The sequence below is a fragment of the Seriola aureovittata genome, chromosome 12, assembly GCF_021018895.1.
Source record: "Seriola aureovittata isolate HTS-2021-v1 ecotype China chromosome 12, ASM2101889v1, whole genome shotgun sequence".
NCBI lineage: Eukaryota > Metazoa > Chordata > Actinopteri > Carangiformes > Carangidae > Seriola > Seriola aureovittata.
Genome location: NC_079375.1, coordinates 20,045,267 through 20,068,242, shown reverse-complemented (window position 1 = coordinate 20,068,242; position 22,976 = coordinate 20,045,267). Strand labels below are relative to the sequence as shown.

Below are 22,976 nucleotides of genomic sequence, written 5' to 3'. Positions count from 1 at the left end.
GCTCCCACAGAAGCACAACTGAACACCACCAACTGTCATACATCACATCACTGCCTCACATCATATCAAAATAAATCTTAACCGAAATGAATCTCATCTTACACTATGTTTTGTATGCATTAAGAAATGAAAAAGTACTACAACTTAGAGTGTATGCATGTTTTTTCTCCTTTTCTGTGTGTGTATTCGGTCTGTAGCCCTTCTTGCTTTGGCTCTACACCAGAAACATGATGCTTGAGTGTTTACTCTAAAAACTCTTGGGTGGGGGTTCCCGTCAATATTAACTAACTGCTGCTGATCTGGACTATAGTCTTAGCTCTGCTTTGTCTTGAGATAATTTGAATCCTGACAAAATGTGCATCAGATATTTTGGATTTCTTCTCCTGATCTGGTTTCCTGACGCGCTTCATGGTGAGAAGATCGAATACTTTCAGATACAATCAATGAAGTTTGTAAAAAACACATTTATTCTAGAGTAATCTTGCCTATTGGTGTTTTTCAGCACAAAATGCATTACAGTCCTGTAGTGCTCCCAGACTGGACGATGGTTTCCTTTCCCCAAAGCAAGTGGCTTACTCTCATGGAACAATGCTGAACTATACCTGCAATGACGGACTTAAACCAGTAGTGAAGGGTTGGTGGGCCACAACTACATGTGAAAATGGCAAATGGTCTCATCAGCCACAATGTATAGGTAAGTGTTCCCTAAATACATCTAATGTTCTCTTTTTTTGCCATGCTGCACGGCTCTGCAGTTGGCACCGTTAGCATGTTGGTCCACAACTTTGCTCCACACTGAAATATCTCAACAACTATTGCTTGTACTGACACAAAATGGTGTTCAGACATTCATGTCCCCTTCAGAATGAATTGTAATAACTTTGGTGATCCCTGACTTCACATTTAGAGCTACATCAGGCCAAAACTTTAACTTTTAGGAAACTAATTTGCTGTATAATCAGCTGTACTTTGTGTTTAGTGCTAACTAGCAAATGTTAGCATGCAAGTGGTGAACTAACAAGCTAAGATGGTGAACATGGTAAACATTATACATTATACCTGCTTGACGTCAGCATATTAGCATTGCCATTGTGAACACATTAGCATGGGGACCTTAGCATTTAGCTAACCGCATCTAAACACCCTACAACCCTGAACAACATGGTTGTAGACTTTTAGATTTTTGTTTTCATTGTGCTACAAAGCTGCTTCTTGATTTTTCATGTCAACATAGTCATGAAACTTTTGAAAGAGTAATGTCACCTAATATTTAATTATGAGTCTGTAAAGTTAAAAAATTATTTAGGCCTAAAAATGATCAGCAAAAGCCAATATCCCACAATTTAGCAGTTACAAGGAGTATAACAGCTGGTAAATGCATAAACACTACAGTGACAAACTATAGCACACAGTAATCTACATGTTAGCACATGTAAGGAAATGTGCATTTGGGAACATTTAGCATCACTCCATGATTGGTGTTTTAACAGATAATACATGGTTTATAACACATTGTAACATACAGTAAGGAACTAAAATGTGTAGCTACAACGTGTAACAAAAGTAAAAAGGCAGGTAAAATAAAAGACGACAGCAGCTTAAGACACATTTCAGAAATTGGTCAAGAGTAGAAGAGGCATAAGAATGGCAGCAAACATTTCTGACTGAAGGTACAGCCAAAAAGTGTCTTAATATTAACTCAGATTTCGACTGTTAGATTGTCTATAAGCTTGTTGGTGATATCAGCATATCCACTATACTTTGAGAGTTGATTAAGGTGCATGAACTTGTTTTGCTTCAACTCCAACAAAAGCTTTTTAAACTTTTCAACATTGAGACAATTTTCAAACATAAAATGTCTTCCAGGAGCAAACATCTGTACTTTTATTAACCTTCAAAGAAGAAGACATTTCAGATCATTTATTAAACCATGTGTGATAGGATTTATGGTAACATTGGCAGTTTAGGAAGTATCCCATTCTTTGTCATTAAATAATAAAGGATGTCATTAAAAGGATGAAAATGTTGCCAAACTATGGTCTTGTTCTTTCTTTTATTTCTCAGATATAAATGCCTGCATTCCTCCAACTATCCCCAATGGAAATTACACTGAAAACTCAAATGGTTGGTATGAAGAAGGTCACATAATACGGATAAGATGTGAACAAGGATATGAACACAGACACCGGATCGCTACAACCAGATGTATAAGGGGACAATGGTCGTCTTTGCCCATTTGTGAGAGTAAGTCTGTCAATTATTTACTGTTTGTTTGTAGAAAATTCACAATAGTAGGAACAATACCAATTTAAATCTTTTGGGGTCATCTTTGGTCACATGAGCATTTTAAATTATTGATTACTTTTCTTATTTACAGAAAGTATCACTGCATGTGGCCAGCCCCCTAAAGTCTCTCATGCCGTAATAATTCATCAGGGATACCAGGAGGTTTTTCCTGCAGATTCAGAAGTGCAATATAAATGTGAAGATGGATACGCTACAGAGGAAGCATCCAGCAGCGAATCCATCTTTTGCATAGCTGGGAACTGGACTGAAGCTCCTATGTGCAGTAAGTGTAGTATGTGCTGAGAAATGCAGGGATGAAAATACATTTTACCAATTGCTCTTGAAGTGGATGTTATAAATATTTATATTAGTAACAGATCGCATGGGAAAACTAATTAGAAGTAGTCTAATAAATTAACATTTTATGAGATACGGTTACAAGGTTAATTCTTTCTTTTATTTTTAAAGCTGTTGTAATCACTATTTCTACATAAATGATTTGTGAAAGGTATCATTCATAGTGATAAACCCATAAATAATTATAACTTACAGTATTACTCACTAAAATACTCACTAGACTTTGAGGTTTCATATTTGATATGAATGAAGACCATAATATTTTAAATGTTAATGTCATTCACAGAATTAAATTTCCTCTACCAAGAAAGATCATGCAACTTTCAAATTTTACAAAGAATCATGGGAAAAAAGTTGAGACATTCTGGAAGAAATGCATAAAAACAACATGGCGATATGATATCTACCTCATAACTAATAACTGGTGTGTTCACTGTCTCTTGTAGGACTTGGATCAAATGGGAGCGAGATTCAAACTCAAACCACAAGTAAATAACTACATTCATTTCTCCTTTTACATTACATGTTCCAGTTGATATCTCAACCCACCAGAAACCTTTTTGTTTTTTCTATTTCAGTCAATAACTGTGGAAGATACCCTACTGTCGAAAATGGTGATGTTGTGGAAACTGCTGATATGTTTTTGAGATTCCGCTGCAATAGTTTTTACAGACGAGTGGGTCCAGAGAAAGTGATGTGTTTTACAGATGGCACATGGTCAGAAATACCCATGTGCGAAGGTATAAACAAGTCAACCCTACTAACTTTTATTTCAATGGACTGCCCATGAGGTTGGTTCAGGAAAAACTTAACAAAGTGTTGTTCCTTGTGTGCAGCTGCCTTCTGTTCTTTGGACACTACTGAATATCCTGACTTAATACCTGATGGAATTAAATTTATAAAAGATGGTGACAGAGTGGAATTGAAATGTGTGAAAAAACACTGGCGCTGGGTGTCAGATCATTACTCTTTGGTCCAGTGCGTTAATGGAACAGTTGAGTTAACAAAATGTAAGTATCACTTTAAGCTCATTACATTATTATGTTTTTGATAGAAATACAGTCGCATCATGATGAAGCAAGAGAAAAGTGACAAGGTTTAAATATTAGTGTGATCCTTACAGGCTAATAAAGGATTTGTTCCCAGGCTCAGCTCTGGTGTACGATTAACCTTAGCCTTAAAGGAATTGTTTTGACATTGTGGGAAATACACTTATTCACTTTCTTTCCAAGTGTTAGATGAGATGATTGACACTGTTTTCATGTCTGTACTCTAATATGTAGCTAGAGCCAGCAGCTAAGTAGCGTAGCTTAGCACAAACACTTTCAACAGGAGGAAACAGCACCTGGGTTTGTCCAAAGGTTTATAAAATCTTCCTCCCTGAACCTCTAAAGCTCTCAATGATCACTTCAATATATTTGTTTGATTCGTACAACAAACAAAGTGTAAAAACAACAACTTGTAGTTATACTGGAATTTATGTGCTGGACTATATTTGGCTGAGATTCTCTGCTGGTTGCCAGGCAACCTCAAGGTGATGACCAGAGAGCTGAAGTCATGACATCATACCTGGGCTAGCGTCTGTTCCCCTATAGCTTCTGAATCTAAATGCTATCTCTCATTTAGCATTTCTTCCATCATTTTCTCTGAAGTGTGTTTCTGGGGTTATTATTATTATTATTATTATTATTATTATTAGCAGTGGTAGTATTATTATTATTATTATTATTATTATTATTATTATTATTATATTCATGGCTGTGCTTCTATATGATTATTTTTAGGTTGTGGCTATTTCGAAAGAAATACGGTGAGTGTTATTCCTTGCATTTATGATTATGTATTTATAGTATACTTGTTTTTTTGTTTTTTTTATTATTAGTGTTTATATAACTATTTATTGTTTTGTGACCAGAACACTTGCTGGGGCTCTATGACCATGTTGTCTTAGGACTTGATCACCACTGACTGAAAACGACTGCCAGCCTGGAAACTTAGTTATGGTGATTTCACACAATGTGTTGAGTTTTTCAGAAACTGTTTCAGGCTTCTCATTTTGATATATGAATCCCTGCATAATGTAGTAGTACATTTTTGTCTGTATTCTCAAAGCCACAAAAATGACTGGTGAATGGCCTGAATAAAATCTCAACACTAATCTGTATAGAATTGTGTTTCTACAGTTTTTTGTGTCATAAAAAAAACAAAACAAAACAAAAACCCTGCTTATCCTGTTCAGGATCACAAGTGGCAGGTGGCTTTCCCAGGTGGACCACATCCTGGACAGTCTATCACTTTGTCATAGGACTAATGACTCACACAGATTGATTAATTAATTAATCAGTGGTGAAATCTGTGATTGCTGTGAGACAATTAAAATCCACCCACAACACTACCCCAGGATGCAACTGATACTTTATTGTACTTGATTTCTTGCCATTCAGCTTTACTGTTTCCGTTTCTTTATCCCCTCAGTTACTAAAAATAAGTAATTTCACAATTAATCACATTTCATAGGATTATATGTCTGTATTCAAAGTAAGTTTCTTGCACATGTACATGACTACATCAACTTCTAATATCTAATAATTGTGCTCATTTATGCTAAATGGGTTAAAAAATAATCGCCTCGCTATGTTTATTTTGCATTGCACAGTTACAAAGATTTTGAGTGCAAATCAGGTAACTGTGTGAATCATTGTGATGCCACAAAAACATGTGCCATTGCACATGTAAAATGTGATGACTGCTGAGCTTTGAAGATATGAATTCAGCTGTAAATGAGACATAACTTCATCTTGGCAGCGTATATTTACATTTTATTGCTTGAAGGTCCTGCCCAGGCATGTTTTCATATACTCTGCTTTGAATGATAACTTGTGTCAACAAGTTAGTGGCAGATATAAGTAATGCACTCATGTTGTAAATGAGATTCTGACTGAATATTTCAGGTTTAATATATGTAAAATTCTATAAACCTTCAGTGACTTGACCAAAGATAGGTATTTGCTCTGACCAGCGTTGCTCTTACATTGTGGTAAGTTGTCATTTAATAGATCATTGGATTTAAACATGCTGCCAACATGCATGTTAATTACTTGGTGTCTTTTGTTTGATACCATACAATGTCTCCATGTCGAAACAGGTGTAAGTATTTGCATTGTTAAAGTCAAGTTTGATTTGTGAGGCACTGTAGGTGACTGTCATTCAGTGACCAATGGTCAGAAATATTGTTGCTTTTAGATATTGTGCTCATCCAGAAGTGATGAAGACACACTCAGCTGGATAAATAATTAAACCAGGGGAGGCATAAAACTGACCCGAGATCACAGCAATCCGGGAAATCATTTTGAAATTTGAACTCTAAATAATAATCAATCAATAGTATTTTGTTGACTGTTGCAGAGCAAATGACCCTCAGATAGTCTGGTAGCTCTTCTCTAGGAACAAATTAATCATTATCATAGACCTTTCCCAAACAAATTTACAAATGTGGAATTAATACAATGAATATAAAAACTGTGTCAGTCTTTGAAGTATGAACAAATTTATGTTATGCAAGGTCAGAAAGCAATGCTGAACACAAAACTGACGTTTGTTAGCAAATTCATTGAAAAGAGATTCTTTTGCAAAAGTGACAGATCTGAATGTGGAGCCTATGTTCTTATTGTAACGCTGGTGATTCTTAAGCTTGTTAACTATAAACTAAGTTCTTACTGAATCCATCTACATTTGGGTCGTGGGTAGAGCGATGACTCAGGGACAGATTTCTTCTGACTAACTTCATCCACTTTAATGTCCGCTCCCACAGAAGCACAACTGAACACCACCAACTGTCATACATCACATCACTGCCTGAGGTAATGTACAAAATAAATCTTAACCGAAATGAATCTCATCTTACACTATTTGTATGCATTAAGAAATGAAAAAGTACTACAATTTAGAGTGTATGCATGTTTTTTCTCCTTTTCTGTGTGTGTATTCGGTCTGTAGCCCTTCTTGCTTTGGCTCTACACCAGCAACATGATGCTTGAGTGTTTACTCTAAAAACTCTTGGGTGGGGGTTCCTGTCAATATTAACTAACTGCTGCTGATCTGGACTATAGTCTTAGCTCTGCTTTGTCTTGAGATCATTTGAATCCTGACAAAATGTGCATCAGATATTTTGGATTTCTCCTGATTTGGTATCCTGACGCGCTTCATGGTGAGAAGATCGAATACTTTCATATACAAATCAATGAAGTTTGTAAAAAAAAACACATTTATTCTAGAGTAATCTTGCCTATTGCTGTTTTTCAGCACAAAATGCATTACAGTCTTGTAGTGCTCCCAGACTGGACGATGGTTTCCTTTCCCCAAAGCAAGTGGCTTACTCTCATGGAACAATGCTGAGCTATACCTGCAATGACGGACTTAAACCAGTAGTGAAGGGTTGGTGGGCCACAACCACATGTGAAAATGGCAAATGGTCTCATCAGCCGCAATGTATAGGTAAGTGTTCCCTAAATACATCTAATGTTCTCTTTTTTTGCCATGCTGCATGGCTCTGCAGTTGGCACCGTTAGCATGTTGGTCCACAACTTTGCTCCACACTGAAATCTCAACAACTATTGCTTGTACTGACACAAAATGGTGTTCAGACATTCATGTCCCCTTCAGAATGAATTGTAATAACTTTGGTGATCCCTGACTTCACATTTAGAGCTACATCAGGCCAAAACTTTAACTTTTAGGAAAATAATTTGCTGTATAATCAGCTGTACTTTGTGTTTAGTGCTAACTAGCAAATGTTAGCATGCAAGTGGTGAACTAACAAGCTAAGATGGTGAACATGGTAAACATTATACCTGCTTGACGTCAGCATATTAGCATTGCCATTGTGAACACATTAGCATGGGGACCTTAGCATTTAGCTAACCGCATCTAAACACCCTACAACCCTGAACAACATGGTTGTAGACTTTTAGATTTTTGTTTTCATTGTGCTACAAAGCTGCTTCTTGATTTTTCATGTCAACATAGCCATGAAACTTTTGAAAGAGTAATGTCACCTAATATTTAATTATAAGTCTGTAAAGTTAAAAAATTATTTAGGCCTAAAAATGATCATCAAAAGCCAATATCCCACAATTTAGCAGTTACAAGGAGTATAACAGCTGGTAAATGCATAAACACTACAGTGACAAACTATAGCACACAGTAATCTACATGTTAGCACATGTAAGGAAATGTGCATTTGGGAACATTTAGCATCACTCCATGATTGGTGTTTTAACAGATAATACATGGTTTATAACACATTGTAACATACAGTAAGGAACTAAAATGTGTAGCTACAACGTGTAACAAAAGTAAAAAGGCAGGTAAAATAAAAGACGACAGCAGCTTAAGACACATTTCAGAAATTGGTCAAGAGTAGAAGAGGCATAAGAATGGCAGCAAACATTTCTGACTGAAGGTACAGCCAAAAAGTGTCTTAATATTAACTCAGATTTCGACAGTTAGATTGTCTATAAGCTTGTTGGTGATATCAGCATATCCACTGTCAAGGAGTGAGGTAAGTACGACCCAAATGCAGCCAACACATTGGGGACGATGCAGACAGGTTTATTCAACACAAGAACCAGAGAACAACGGAGAGACAACAGGGATAAACAGAACAAGGACAAACCCGGAGATGAACAGGACGTGAACAGATGACGTGAACTGATGAGGACAAACCCAGAAATAAACAGACGATCCAACACAGACAAAGGGGAGCACAAAGACTATATAAACAAGGGAGGCAAGGGTGATTGCACACAGGTGAAACACATTAGGGTGGGGCAGACAATCACCACACAAACAAGACCAAGACAGGAAGCAAAACACTGAGACACACAAGGAAACCTTATTACAAAATAAAACAGGAACTGAGAAATTCCAAAACAAAACTAACAAAAAGTGTCTGCCATAGCAAACCATGACAATCCACTATACTTTGAGAGTTGATTAAGGTGCATGAACTTGTTTTGCTTCAACTCCAACAAAAGCTTTTTAAACTTTTCAACATTGAGACAATTTTCAAACATAAAATGTCTTCCAGGAGCAAACATCTGTACTTTTATTAACCTTCAAAGAAGAAGACATTTCAGATCATTTATTAAACCATGTGTGATAGGATTTATGGTAACATTGGCAGTTTAGGAAGTATCCCATTCTTTGTCATTAAATAATAAAGGATGTCATTAAAAGGATGAAAATGTTGCCAAACTATGGTCTTGTTCTTTCTTTTATTTCTCAGATATAAATGCCTGCATTCCTCCAACTATCCCCAATGGAAATTACACTGAAAACTCAAATGGTTGGTATGAAGAAGGTCACATAATACGGATAAGATGTGAACAAGGATATGAACACAGACACCGGATCGCTACAACCAGATGTATAAGGGGACAATGGTCGTCTTTGCCCATTTGTGAGAGTAAGTCTGTCAATTATTTACTGTTTGTTTGTAGAAAATTCACAATAGTAGGAACAATACCAATTTAAATCTTTTGGGGTCATCTTTGGTCACATGAGCATTTTAAATTATTGATTACTTTTCTTATTTACAGAAAGTATCACTGCATGTGGCCAGCCCCCTAAAGTCTCTCATGCCGTAATAATTCATCAGGGATACCAGGAGGTTTTTCCTGCAGATTCAGAAGTGCAATATAAATGTGAAGATGGATACGCTACAGAGGAAGCATCCAGCAGCGAATCCATCTTTTGCATAGCTGGGAACTGGACTGAAGCTCCTATGTGCAGTAAGTGTAGTATGTGCTGAGAAATGCAGGGATGAAAATACATTTTACCAATTGTTCTTGAAGTGGATGTTATAAATATTTATATTAGTAACAGATCGCATGGGAAAACTAATTAGAAGTAGTCTAATAAATTAACATTTTATGAGATACGGTTACAAGGTTAATTCTTTCTTTTATTTTTAAAGCTGTTGTAATCACTATTTCTACATAAATGATTTGTGAAAGGTATCATTCATAGTGATAAACCCATAAATAATTATAACTTACAGTATTACTCACTAAAATACTCACTAGACTTTGAGGTTTCATATTTGATATGAATGAAGACCATAATATTTTAAATGTTAATGTCATTCACAGAATTAAATTTCCTCTACCAAGAAAGATCATGCAACTTTCAAATTTTACAAAGAATCATGGGAAAAAAGTTGAGACATTCTGGAAGAAATACATAAAAACAACATGGCGGTGATATCTACCTCATAACTAATAACTGGTGTGTTCACTGTCTCTTGTAGGACTTGGATCAAATGGGAGCGAGATTCAAACTCAAACCACAAGTAAATAACTACATTCATTTCTCCTTTTACATTACATGTTCCAGTTGATATCTTAACCCACCAGAAACCTTTTTGTTTTTTCTATTTCAGTCAATAACTGTGGAATACACCCTACCGTCGAAAATGGTGATGTTGTGGAAACTGCTGACATGTTTTTGAGATTCCGCTGCAATAGTTTTTACAGACGAGTGGGTCCAGAGAAAGTGATGTGTTTTACAGATGGCACATGGTCAGAAATACCCATGTGCGAAGGTATAAACAAGTCAACCCTACTAACTTTTATTTCAATGGACTGCCCATGAGGTTGGTTCAGGAAAAACTTAACAAAGTGTTGTTCCTTGTGTGCAGCTGCCTTCTGTTCTTTGGACACTACTGAATATCCTGACTTAATACCTGATGGAATTAAATTTATAAAAGATGGTGACAGAGTGGAATTGAAATGTGTGAAAAAACACTGGCGCTGGGTGTCAGATCATTACTCTTTGGTCCAGTGCGTTAATGGAACAGTTGAGTTAACAAGATGTAAGTATCACTTTAAGCTCATTACATTATTATGTTTTTGACAGAAATACAGTCGCATCATGATGAAGCACGAGGAAAGTGACAAGGTTTAAATATTAGTGTGATCCTTACAGGCTAATAAAGGATTTGATCCCAGGCTCAGCTCTGGTGTACGATTAACCTTAGCCTTAAAGGAATTGTTTTGACATTGTGGGAAATACACCTATTCACTTTCTTTCCAAGTGTTAGATGAGATGATTGACACTGTTTTCATGTCTGTACTCTAATATGTAGCTAGAGCCAGCAGCTAAGTAGCGTAGCTTAGCACAAACACTTTCAACAGGAGAGAAATGCTATCTCTCATTTAGCATTTCTTCCATCATCCTCTCTGAAGTGAAGTGTGTTTCTGGGGTTATTATTAGTGCCACGGGTGCTCCGCCCCAAGGCATCTATTAATATTCTCTTTCGGGTTTATTATTCTTCCGCCAAATTTTGGCGCGTAACTCGTCCCACAGCTTTGAGAAAACCCCGGTAATATGTACATCAAAACGTGCGTCTTGATCCGGAAAGAGGTTCTATGACTTTTGGTGTTAAAATTCCAATTTTTCCCAAAGTTATTCCCAAAAAACTGGGAATAAATAATGCATTAGGAATGCATTGGAATTTTCTTTAGAAACCCACCTTTTTTCTACAAAATTGCACCTTTTTTCTGAGTCACCCAGCTCTCTCATACCTGCACGTAGAAATGTGATTCAAACTATAAAACGGAGGAAAACTTCTGCTCTCTCAAAAAGACAGGAACTGTTTTTACATAACATGTAAACTTTTCAAACTGTGAGCACTCAAAGGAGGAGTGCAAATCACTATTTCTTCAAAGTTAGAGTGAAAGCGTCAGTTGGCTAGAGTGCGTGAAGCAGTAAAAAATAACCTTTATTTTTATTTTTAACTCGAGCTCGCGGCCAAACCGTAAAAAGGAGACAAATAATTCTTTCTGAAAATGTAGACATAGTTGTTGGGATTCATAAAATGTAACTTTGACAGGCAGGGTCTGCACAAAATTTAAACGGGGGTGCCGAGTCCGGCAGCAATACCTGTCTCACTCTCATTGACACCTAATGTAATCGTCTTTTTTTTTCAAAAGAATCTCACTCTGTCTCTGCACTGAGCTTCCTCACTCATTTTAAGGAATATCTGAATAAAATAGAGACTTTAAGAAACTTCTGGCTTCAGTGTCTGTCACGGTCTTTTCAGTTTTTGAAAAGAAGTAACGGTTTTCTCATAATTTGCAGTTGTTTGAAGCCATGTAGAAGCCAAATTCTGGGCAGATTTTCACATTGCCATGGCAACGGCAGCTCCTGACCTGTGTGCATGCGTGCGTGTGTGCGCCTAGCAACCAGATAACCAACTCTCCAAGCTCCGCTAGCTTTACATTAGCCGCATGTTAGGTCTTAAATTACATTTAGTTAGGTCTTAAATATGTAAGTCCATTTACTGCTTCCTTCATTGCTTTTTTTTTTGTTTTGTTAAAAGAGTTAATGAAGTTGTGACGGTCTCCGCTGAGACAGAGGAGAGGAGAAGCTACTAGCCCTCTCTCGCTGTCACTTCTAGTCGCGTTGCTCTCCTCCCCAGTAATGTTAAATTTAGCACCGAAAAAAACATAATAGTGGTAATTTAAATAGCGGTTCAGGGGATTTATTAAACCTCAGGGGTCCCTCTGTCCTTTTTTGGACATTTTCTTCACTTTTCTTTTTTGATTTGCTGATCATTTTGGCTGTGCTACAGCTGAAGGTATGGATTTCTGCAAGAAAGTGTATTTTTTGACATATTTTTTTTAAATCTAATGTCAGTTACTGTTACAGGTCTATTATACACTGGTAACACATTTTGTACCCTCTGGGGTTTCTCGCGTCCAAAAAAGGACACACAAAGAAAATGCTATAAAATCATCATATATCAATATTTTTTCCTGCTTTTTTTTTGGATACATCTCTTAAACCACTTCAGTTCTGCTCAAACCTACCAAATGTTTATTAGTTTTCAGGATTTTAACCCTTTAAATGCCCGTTTGAAGACATGTTGCCTCTTGTTTTATTAAAAAAAAAAACACAGAATATGAGATATTTCCCACATAATACATGATGGAGGGATGTGACATTGTTTTATATCAGAGTCTTTTATATCAAGACATTTCTCAAAACCAGAATATGATCAGGGTGACTTTTGAACACTGGAAATAAATCATGTACTCATCCCGGCAGTAGCCCCCGTGGCACTCAAAATTTCCCTGGAATTTTCTAGTTATTATTATTATTATTATATTCATGGCTGTGTTTCTATATGATTATTTTTAGGTTGTGGCTATTTTGACAGAAGTATGGTGAGTGTTATTCCTTGTATTTATAATTATGTATTTATAGTATACTGTTTTTTTTATTATTAGTGTTTATATAATTGTTTATTGTCTTCTTGTGACCAGAACACTTGCTGGGGCTCTATGACCAAGTTCTCTTAGGATTTGATCACCACTGACTGAAAACGACTGCCAGCCTGGAAACTTAGTTATGGTGATGTCACACAATGTGTTGAGTTTTTCAGAAACTGTTTCAGGCTTCTCATTTTGATATATGAATCCCTGCATAATGTAGTAGTACATTTTTGTCTGTATTCTCAAAGCCACAAAAATGACTGGTGGATGGCCTGAATAAAATCTCAACACTAATCTGTATAGAATTGTGTTTCTACAGTCTTTTGTGTCATAAAAAAAATCATCGCCCAAAAGCAATCCAATCATCAATCTATTATCCATACCCACTTAACCTGTTCCAAGTCACAACTGGCTGACAGGTCACCACTCTGTCACACAGCTATGGACACACACATATTAACTCAGTTCTGGTTTTATTGGGCATTGCACAAAATTTGGGACGACTGTTACCATTGTTTCTTTTCATCTGATTATTCTTTGTCTTCTTACTTTTCTCAGCAAAGTGTTTGTGCAGCAAAGTCTGTCAGAGCAAAATTCACTAAAACTGGCAGGTGGCTTGCAAATTCCTGATACTCCCTGACCTCAGGGTGGCCCTACTTTTAAATTTTTTAAGTTTTCAGAATTATCTGAAAAACGACTTGGCTTAGTTGCAAAATTGTTTAATTGTTTTAATCTCTCATTTCATCTGCATCTGGAGTTCTGTTCTAAAAGGTCAATTTAGCTTTTTTTCCACAATCTGCTTTAATACCGATTATTGACAATTGCAGCAATAGTTACACACATTTTATATGATTAAACATTTGTATTTAAAATAATATTCTTGCACACATACATAAGTACTTAGACTTCTAATACTTAATAGTTGTGCTCATATTTATTCTGCATGAGTTAAAAATGTTTCTCTTCATTTTGAATCTAATAGGTACAAAATTCTGTGACACTTAAAAACCCTGCTAAGACTGAAGCTCAGGTTGTTGTGCAGAAAAGGGACCCGTTTATAAAAAAAAAAAAAATTGTCAAAGTAACTTGACAATTGTAACAAAATGTTCCCAGTTTTTCAGAGTTAAGGTGATACTTGTCATTGTTTTGCTATTTCGCTAATTTCCAGTGAGATCAGGCTGAACATCAGAGGTTTTCCTGTGACAAAATGAATCAAGTGCAGTTGTGTCGTGTTTGTCTTCAATTTAATAATTTACATGGAGGTTAAATATTTCCCTCTGTCTTAAAATGTTTATATATTTTAGTGGTGTATATTGTAGCATCTGTTCTTCTGACTGAAATGACTGGGGTAGGTTTCAGCGCTGAGAAGCATCAGTGTGTGTGATCAGAGTTGGAGATGTTCTGCACAGCAGAAGCCGAATCCAGTCCCAGCAGCGAGCCCAGGTAGGACTGCTCTCGAGGGTCAAGCATCTGGTCTGGCCTCACAGGGTGGACGATGTTGGTGGCCTGGGGGGTGAGGGTGTACTTCTCTAAGAATGCCAGATCTGTGGCGGCCTGGTAGCCAGAGTTCTGCTGCTGTCCTTGAGCCTGCATGCTCACAACACTGTGACTTTGGGAGGATAGAGACGAGGCTCCATGAGCACTCAGGTCGCCTTGCGCTCCTCCTGCCATCTGGACAGGAACTAAAGTTACTGGCACGCAGACATTCATAGTTGGAGGGGTGTTTTGGAGGGTTGACTTAGGTTCAGCACGATATGCCTTCGAGGTTTCCTCAAAAGGAATGGAGACTATTTTGTCCTCGCTGAGCGTGCTGAGGGGCTGCTCAGTAAACCGGGTGCTGTGCACATGGTCAACATGGTACTTGAGCTTGTCTTTTCTTTTAAAGGTGGCGCTGCAATGGGGACAGTTAAAAGGACGAGCGTCTGAGTGAATCACCATGTGCTTTGTCAAGGTCTTCTTGATCCGAAATGTCTGGTGGCATTCAGGACATCTGTGGGGTTTCTCACCTGTCACAGCAACACAAGTGGAGATCTGAGTATCATCAATCAAATATACGACCCTCATGATCAAAATATGTTTCTACTGTACTCTCTCTTTTAAGAATAATTGATCATTTTGAAGAGCCCCACCACAGTACAGCGATCGTCCATAGATAGTTTAGCGAGAGTAACAATAGCAGCTCTGTCCTGCTCCATATTTGGTCTGGGGAAATATGGGGAGGTTTACACTCCAGTAATTCCCACTTAAATTACTGTGAGTTATGTTTGAAAACTCATAATCAAATCCTTTGTGCTTGTAAATGTGAAGCATCTTATACTGTTTAAAAATGTGTCTAACCACTCTGCAGCTTGTATGTTATTTTACAGTAAGCATCTAAGACATCTAAAGGTTATGTTAGAACAAATAACAGTTTAATTACATATAATGGGCTAAAAAACTTTACAATGCATTACACAATACCACTCTTTTCTTTCCATGTCTTCTCAATGGATCATCAACTGATGAGAATCTAGTAAGAATGATTATTTCTTGCCGAAGACATGTAGCCTCAGTATTTTAGCCATCACCTGTAATATGTTTTAAAACAACACTAGAAAAAGTCACCTGGAAGCAGAATTTTCAACCAATTTTAGCGTTAGCATTAACTAATGCTAGCTAGCTACAGTTGATAAAAACTGCAAGAGTCAGTTGTCAATTCAGCCAACAAAATCCACAGTTGTCAACTAGAAGTGAGAAGCTGCTTTTGTTTGCTTCGGTGGGAAGATGTACACCCATAGTTTCAAACTTTATAATGAATTTCGAGCGGGAAATCTGCTACAGTTATCATTACAAACCGCAAATATGTGCCGTGCTAGAACAGAAAGCATAGCAACAGGAAGTAATTAAGGGGGCGGGGCTTATTGAAGAGTCAACTGAGAAAGTTGCCTCTTCCACTCTTCTGTTCTCATACACGTTTTAAAGCAAATATATCAATTGACTTCTGTGGGTTTTTTTTTTTACCTGAGTGAGTCCTGAAGTGCATTTCTAGACTGGACTTTCCTTTAAATTCCTTCTTGCAAACCTCACACTGATGCACAGCAGTTTTATACCTGTGAAAAAAAAAATCCTCATTGACAGAGACATAAACCAACAGCATTTGACAAACTTTGAAAGGCACACTGACACTAATAATAACATTTTTTACAACGTTACCAAAAAGAGATTAAGTGTGACTGTGATATATATATGATAACATACTTCTGCCGGACTTTCTCTCCCAAATGAACACTTTTGTAGTGGACAGTCAGATGATCATGGCGCCTGAAGCATTTGCCACATTCCTCACACTGGTGTGCCTTCTCACCTGTAATAAATGTGGGTTAAGTTAAAGTAAATTCTTACTGGAAAGATTAACAGAATATCCCACTGTACTGTATTGTAATATGAAATGAAATTTAAACTGTGTGAAGAAGACAAATTAGACCCTATCACAAAAGGAGATGCCAAAGAAAGACATACGAGATCCCACTGCTGTACTGTACCAGAGTGTATTTTCTGATGTTTGGTCAGGTGATCATGGCGTATAAAGGTTTTCCCACATTCATCACACTCATAGCGCTTGTCATCGTGGTGGACTCTGAGGTGAAGCCTGTCCATGGAACAGTTTGGTCATTATAGGCAACTTCATCAATGACACAAGCCAAACAAATTGAGAGCTTGAAACATTCACAACCCCCAACATCAAACATCTTCTTCAAATCTCACTGGAATCACCTGTAGGAGCTGCCGTGACGGAAACTTTGGCCACAGATACTACAGAGGTGAGGCTTTTCCCCACTGTGGATCCTCAAGTGCTCCCGCAAGGTCGTCCTATGAGGAAAAATCATCATCAAACATGTTTTTTTGCAGCTCTGCATGTCAAAATAAGGGTTTAGATTTTAATAATACATAATATACACACTGCCACCATCTAAAATATCTTGGTGCTCTTCCATATAGGAAAGTGTTTAATGACAGTTTAGGGACAGAGAGACCTACCTTTCCCTTACGGATTTGCCACAAACAAAGCAGGTCCACTTCCTTTTGCCTCCATGAGTACACTCGATGTGTCTCTTTCTGTTACCTGAGTCATTAAACTGTCGGCCACAGATCTCGCAGGGAAAAGGGCCTGAGAATGAGACAGGATATAAACTCTTTTGTCAAATGCATAGATTGCTACAGTAATATAGTTGATGACTAATGTTAATTTATTAGCAGCTGTCATACAGCAGTGAGTTTGCCATTTAGTAGCCTATAGGTTGGAAAGATGCAATAACATCTTTCTGAATTCTCTCTTTTAATATTTAATTGTTAGAAAGTGCTTCCATTAGTAAAAGAAAATGTTTATATAAAACTCTAAGAGTTGAAAATTCTTTTTCATGGTACATTTCTTACCTAAGTGGTACTTTTCTTGATGCTTCAGCCTGGCAAACCGTGACTTGAAGTATTCATCACAGAAGGAGCATTTAAAAGGCCGGTCTTGGGTGTGCAGTATCATGTGCTCTTGCAGATGAGGCCTACGGTTGAAGGTCTTCAGGCAAATCTGGTTCATAAAGTCAAAGGTTATAGATCTCTGTTAAATTCTCTCTTTACATTAACTGTAATATATATATTAATTATTACTATTACAAATTAATTCATCCATCATTGTACTTCATAGTTCAAATAGAACAAATAGTTCTAGCTAAATTGGTGTGATCATGTTGTAAAACAAACACCTGTGTCCTGTACTTATGATCAACCTGCATCATCAGGAAAAATATGAAGAATATTCCAAAACTGAAGTCAATTCTTACAGCACATTTCCAGCCTTCACTCTTCCTCTTCCTCTTGGTGAGAAACTCTTGGATGTGATCTGGATGAAACCTGGCGGGGTAGAAGATCATACAGCATGACTGTAGAAGGTTAAGTCATCACGTAGATCCAGAACATAGTGCTATACAAATTGAGCGTTTTATTTCCTATGACTTAACTAGAACTTGGAAAATAATATTCAGTCAGTATGAACACGTAAAGTATTTTTCCAAACTTCATCACCATAGTATCTGCTGACACTTTCATCATTATACGTCTATACTAAACACAATAATACACACGTGTTTAAGGTGCAACACTGTCGATTTCTAGCCAGAGTAGCTCTAGAAATGACAACGTCAGTCAGTCGACCGCTTTAGCCCAGCATGAAAAGCCTCTGCAAATGTGATCCCAAGAGATGATACCTGCTGACTTTTCCTCTAGCACCACCATGAGGATGACCTTTTTGTTTTTTTATGAAATGCCTCAACAACTTTTGGATGGATTGTAATCATTTTTTTTTGATTCTTTAAGTTTCCATCTAGCACCATTATCAGGTCAAAACTTTGGTTTATGACCAAATATGTGCAAAATTAATGGCATTCTTATCAGCTTCACCTTTGGCTAATTTACTTTGTTGTTAATGTTAGCATGCTAACACAGTTCACAAAGATTGTACATGTTAAACCTGCAAAAAAATCAGCATGTTTACATTATCACTGACTTGTTAGCATTTAGCTTAAAGCGCTGCTGTGTCCGAGTACAGGCTCGCAGAGCCACAACATGGCTGCAGACTCTTGCGTATGACTGTGATTATCAGAGCATGAAAAACAATCTATTAAAAAAGGATAAAACCATATATTTTCAAAATAATTCAGAGTGAACTGAATGAGTTTTGAGGAAATACTGAATATAAAGTACAACTAGGGAAGGTGTTTGCTGTGACTGTTGGCAAAGACAATTATATCATAAAAAGTGTTTTCACTTCAAGCAAGTTTTTTTACTTTCTTGGCTCTGCCAGCAATATATTTTGTCAAGGCAACTAAAATAGCATGACAACTACTAAGACTGGCTTTTGCCAGATAGGTTGTGTGAAAACCAGATGTTTGCAACAATGACTGTCATCAACAAAGGTATTAGAGTTATCTAACCAAGACAATAATGTTACCTAACACCACATTGTAATAAACCAGTGGAAGCTGGTTAAAACACAAACACCTAACAGTTAACCTATGCTGAATTTAGTTCAGATGACTAACACACTCTGGTAGACTGGATGTTTTGATACAGCTGTGTCTAACCTCCTGACATGCTTGGCCAAGGTTTTCTTGCTGGCATGGAGTTTGTTGCAGAAGGGGCATTTGTGCTCCTTCTTCTGGAAGGGAGCGTCGCTGGCATGCTTCTTCTTGTGCGCGGTCAGGTTAGACTTGGTGGAGTAGCACTGCAGACAGATGTCACACTGGAATGGTTTCTCTCCTGTGTGCACTCTGGTGTGACTCTCATACTTCCCTGAGCAATGCAAGAAAGGTTAATATATTGTATCAGTAACACATTTGAAACATTTGTATAATCACTCAATAAACATGGCACTAAATATGACTACTGAATTTTACATTGAGTGCCCATCAGGTTGAAGGAAACATACTGTGTTTCTACATAGGACGAAACAGGAGGAGAATCTCTCGTCTACTCAACACAAACACAAGCATAGCTTTTAAAGAGACTTTCTAGCAGTGGCAACAGGTGACAGACAAAAAGGAAATTTGCTGTTTAAATGATTGGCTCTCATTCTTGTTCTTACTTTTTAAACCAGAGAAAAGGGAGAATGGGTAGAATACTAACCAGCAACAATTTCGGATAATTATTTGTCATTAATCAAACAAAATTTCCAAATATTTGCTGGGTTTTTTTCTATTATATACTGGTCTGTACTGAACATCTTTGGAATTTGGACTAATTTCTGACATTTTAAAGGGCAACTTAATTACACTTAATTCACTCACTTAATTAAAAAATTTGATTTATCCATAATGAAAAATAATTGTAAGTTGCAGTCTCACACCCCAACCATGTAAAACTGAATTTATAATCCTATCAATACTAAAAGTGAGTAAAACTAGATGCTCAATAGATCCGATTCTTGTGTTTCGTATCTGTAAAGCTGGCCACGGTTCTCAGTAATACAGCTACCCCTCTACAATAGCCACCACTACTAATGCTTCTACTGCAAGAGGTAACATTAATGATAACACTAATACTCTATGGTTCCCACCTGCACGGTCAAAGGTCTTGTCACATTTGGGACACTTGAGAGTCTTCTTGTTGGAGGTTTGGATGATGACTGGAGCCAGACCCTCGGGGTACACTGGACTCTGGCTGGAGCCTCCCGCTGCTGGCACATGCACTTCCACCTCTCGAACAGCCTGGAGCTCTGTCCTTTCTCCTTCTGCACTCTTGTCAGCTGCATAGACTTCGGCAATTTTCTTTTCAGCAGCCACGTCCTCATTCATGTCTCTTCCCTCTCCCTCCTCATCCTCCTCATCCACTACATCATCCCCCTGAGCTGGTTTAGATGTCTTGTTTGTGTCCAGTTTGGATGTTTGGTTTTCCAAAACCACCTCTCCTGCTTCTTCTACTCCGTCTTCATCCTGCTCTCTGGGTGAGACAGTCCTTTCCTCAGGAGTGTTGACAAAGTACTCTACATCATCTCTCTTATACTTAGTGGGTATTCTCCTCCTACGAGCCGACCTCCTCTGACCTGCCGCCCTCTCTTTCTCAGTTGAGATTTCCTGCTGTACATCAATGTGACTCTCAGCCAAGTGGTTCTGCACAGAGTTTTCAGACCTAAAATGGCGACTGCACGGGGTACTCTGCTCAAATGGGCTCTGGATGTCTGTGTCACATGCTGGCGAGTCACTGGAGGTCGTTTCTACCTCAGGGGACTCTCTTATCTCAGCCTGGGCCTGGATCACACTTACAGGGTGGACGTCTCCTTCTTCACACAGCATCTTTAGTATATCCATCATGTCCAGGAATCGGGCCGCTTCAGTTAGAGCCGGTAGGTCTCTCTCTGCGACAACGCACTCAGAAGTGTACAAAAAGCCAAGCAGGTGTTGGAAAACCGAGTCCTCCACATGGTCCAGGGTGACATGAGTGGTAGCTGGGTTCTTGGACAGCTCAGCGTGGAAGTAGCTGCTCCCATGGGCCAACACCACCTTGTGGGCACTGTAGAGCCTCCCACCCACAGACACAGACACGTCGCAGAACTTCTGCCGGGTCCGGTCCTCATTCAAAAACTTGAGGAGGTTGTGACTGTGCTGCAACATTGTCAGGTGCCTGATTTGTGAGTCTGATCCTGGGACAGTTTCAGAGTTTGGTGGAGCACTGGAGCTTTGCACCGTGCCTGGCTCTGTAACACATTCACTGCTGGCACTGACCAGCCTGCTGCGTTTGGGACGCAGAGGAGTACTAGGCTTTTTCTTCATTGGTGTGTCTGATGGGCCACCATGAATCACTCCTGAAAACCAGAGTAATAGAAACAGTGTTGAGATTGAACATACACAGGTGCTCACCTCTTGATTACTGTGTTTTGATTAAAATTTGATAGGATTATCCAAGAGGCTAGACAGATGTTTTAGGATTAGAGCTGAATTATACGCACAATAATCATATTGCGATTATTTTGACGGGTAAAAATTGTAATGGTGTGATGTTTGCAGTCGTGTTCCCTTACATCTATAGAACATGATTTGTAGGACGGGATATCTCTGTAGCAACACAATGCTTTATTTATAATAGTATGTTGTGACAAATTCTGCCTTTATCAAACATTTGCAGCTTATGCGATTTGAATATTGCACTTGGCCACATTGTAATTTCGATAATACCTCAAATTGTACTTCGCATGTAAATGTACAAGACTTTAACTACACAATGAGAGGATTGACAGCTGACACCGGTAGGACATTGGTGAAAAGTTACCACAAATGTGAAAACTGTGCATGAAAAGATGAACAGTAACGAGTTATTGCTAACGTTTCTCCCATGTATTAACACGGGGCAGAAAGAATGAGCATTAACACTGCACTCAATAGACAACATAGGCCTAACAGACGACATGAAACTAAGCAAGCAAAGGTGTAGATATCCTGAATTATTGACGATGGAGACGCTGCATTTGCAGATTTGCTCCCCACCTCATGGACCCCTCACATTATGACGACCCCCGACGAGCGGACCCCCTCCGGGGAGAGTGTTGACAAACGACCCTTAGTGCTTCCCCGGGAATTAACAATGATATCGGGATGTCTTTTTTAAAGAAATCTTACCTGAGAGTTACAGGCCTCGTTTACAAAGTACTGTACACTCCAGCTAACATAAGTGAAGTGGAAAATAAACAGAGGAATAATAATTTCCTGAATATCTGTAACGCCCAACCTCAACATCCTACCAGAAATGTCTGACCCTGCAACAAACTGATCGCCCATTGGCTGTTTCAGCTTGTGTCTTCTACTGCTCTTGTTTAAAGATGTAAACAGAAGAAACAATAATAAACAGCGACGGAAACACGAGCTTTTGATGCTTTCATTCGTATTGTAGTTCGTAGTTTGTATTGACCGCATAAAAAGTCAAACACGAATTGAACAAAGAGGAGGTGTTGACGAGCAGTATCATAGGTTCACGAGAGGGTTCACCAGACGAGGGAGTCATGGGTAATGTAGTCTGAAAGCTAATAGCATACTTCCATTAGCTGCTCTCATTAACATATCAGTCTTTTACAGCGGTATAAAACAACTAAATATGTTTAGCTAAGTACTGTACTTGAATACAGTTCTGGTTAACTTGTACTTCACTTGAGTAATTTAATTTTAGGTTACTTTATAGTTTCTCAACTATATTTATCTTACAGTTAAACTTACAAGTTACTTTGCAAAATTAAGATAAAAAGTAGGAGTTACAAATGCTGCTTACATGTTAATGCATCAATAATAATAATTCAACAGTATAATATATATTAGCCCATTTTAGCTGAATATTGAGTTCTTTTAAAATATAAGTACATTCGTTGATAGCACCAACCCACATTTACTAAAGTAAGGATTTTACTTGTAACAGAGTATATTTTAAATTGTGGTATTGCTACTTGTACTTGAGTAAAACATCTGATCACTTCTTTCACAATTTTTCTTTTACTTTACTCAAGTAGTTACACGAGCCTATCTAACATTTTATATATATCTGCAA

The 22,976-nt window shown here is 37.9% G+C and overlaps 2 protein-coding genes across 4 annotated transcripts; one reads left to right on the top strand and one right to left on the bottom strand.

The window, feature by feature from the left end:
- The first annotated feature begins 254 nt into the window (after positions 1-254).
- Positions 255-13,225, top strand: LOC130179137 (complement factor H-like). 3 transcript variants are annotated; one of them, XM_056391913.1, is made up of 9 exons: positions 255-411; positions 503-694; positions 2,065-2,244; positions 2,378-2,569; positions 3,090-3,131; positions 3,222-3,383; positions 3,480-3,653; positions 4,428-4,453; positions 4,559-4,812. In XM_056391913.1, the coding sequence occupies exons 1-9, from the start codon at positions 354-356 to the stop codon at positions 4,592-4,594; spliced, it is 1,062 nt and encodes a 353-aa protein (XP_056247888.1). In that variant the 5' UTR covers positions 255-353; the 3' UTR covers positions 4,595-4,812. The 3 variants fall into 3 exon arrangements, with proteins under 3 accessions (XP_056247888.1, XP_056247889.1, XP_056247890.1); XM_056391914.1 differs by lacking the exons at positions 503-694; positions 2,065-2,244; positions 2,378-2,569; ... (3 more) ...; positions 4,428-4,453; positions 4,559-4,812 and adding exons at positions 6,946-7,137; positions 8,930-9,109; positions 9,243-9,434; ... (3 more) ...; positions 12,847-12,872; positions 12,972-13,225 and having other exon boundaries at positions 297-411; XM_056391915.1 differs by lacking the exons at positions 255-411; positions 503-694; positions 2,065-2,244; ... (4 more) ...; positions 4,428-4,453; positions 4,559-4,812 and adding exons at positions 6,699-6,850; positions 6,946-7,137; positions 8,930-9,109; ... (4 more) ...; positions 12,847-12,872; positions 12,972-13,225.
- zbtb41 (zinc finger and BTB domain containing 41) lies at positions 13,010-22,324 on the bottom strand. Its single transcript, XM_056391912.1, has 11 exons — positions 22,061-22,324; positions 20,005-21,249; positions 19,034-19,241; positions 17,735-17,804; positions 17,334-17,481; positions 16,938-17,067; positions 16,674-16,769; positions 16,442-16,548; positions 16,158-16,263; positions 15,921-16,009; positions 13,010-14,926 (listed from the first exon to the last, which is right to left on the bottom strand). Exons 2-11 carry the CDS (start codon positions 21,215-21,217, stop codon positions 14,292-14,294), a joined length of 2,802 nt encoding a protein of 933 aa, XP_056247887.1. The 5' UTR covers positions 21,218-21,249; positions 22,061-22,324; the 3' UTR covers positions 13,010-14,291.
- Positions 22,325-22,976: the final 652 nt, after the last annotated feature.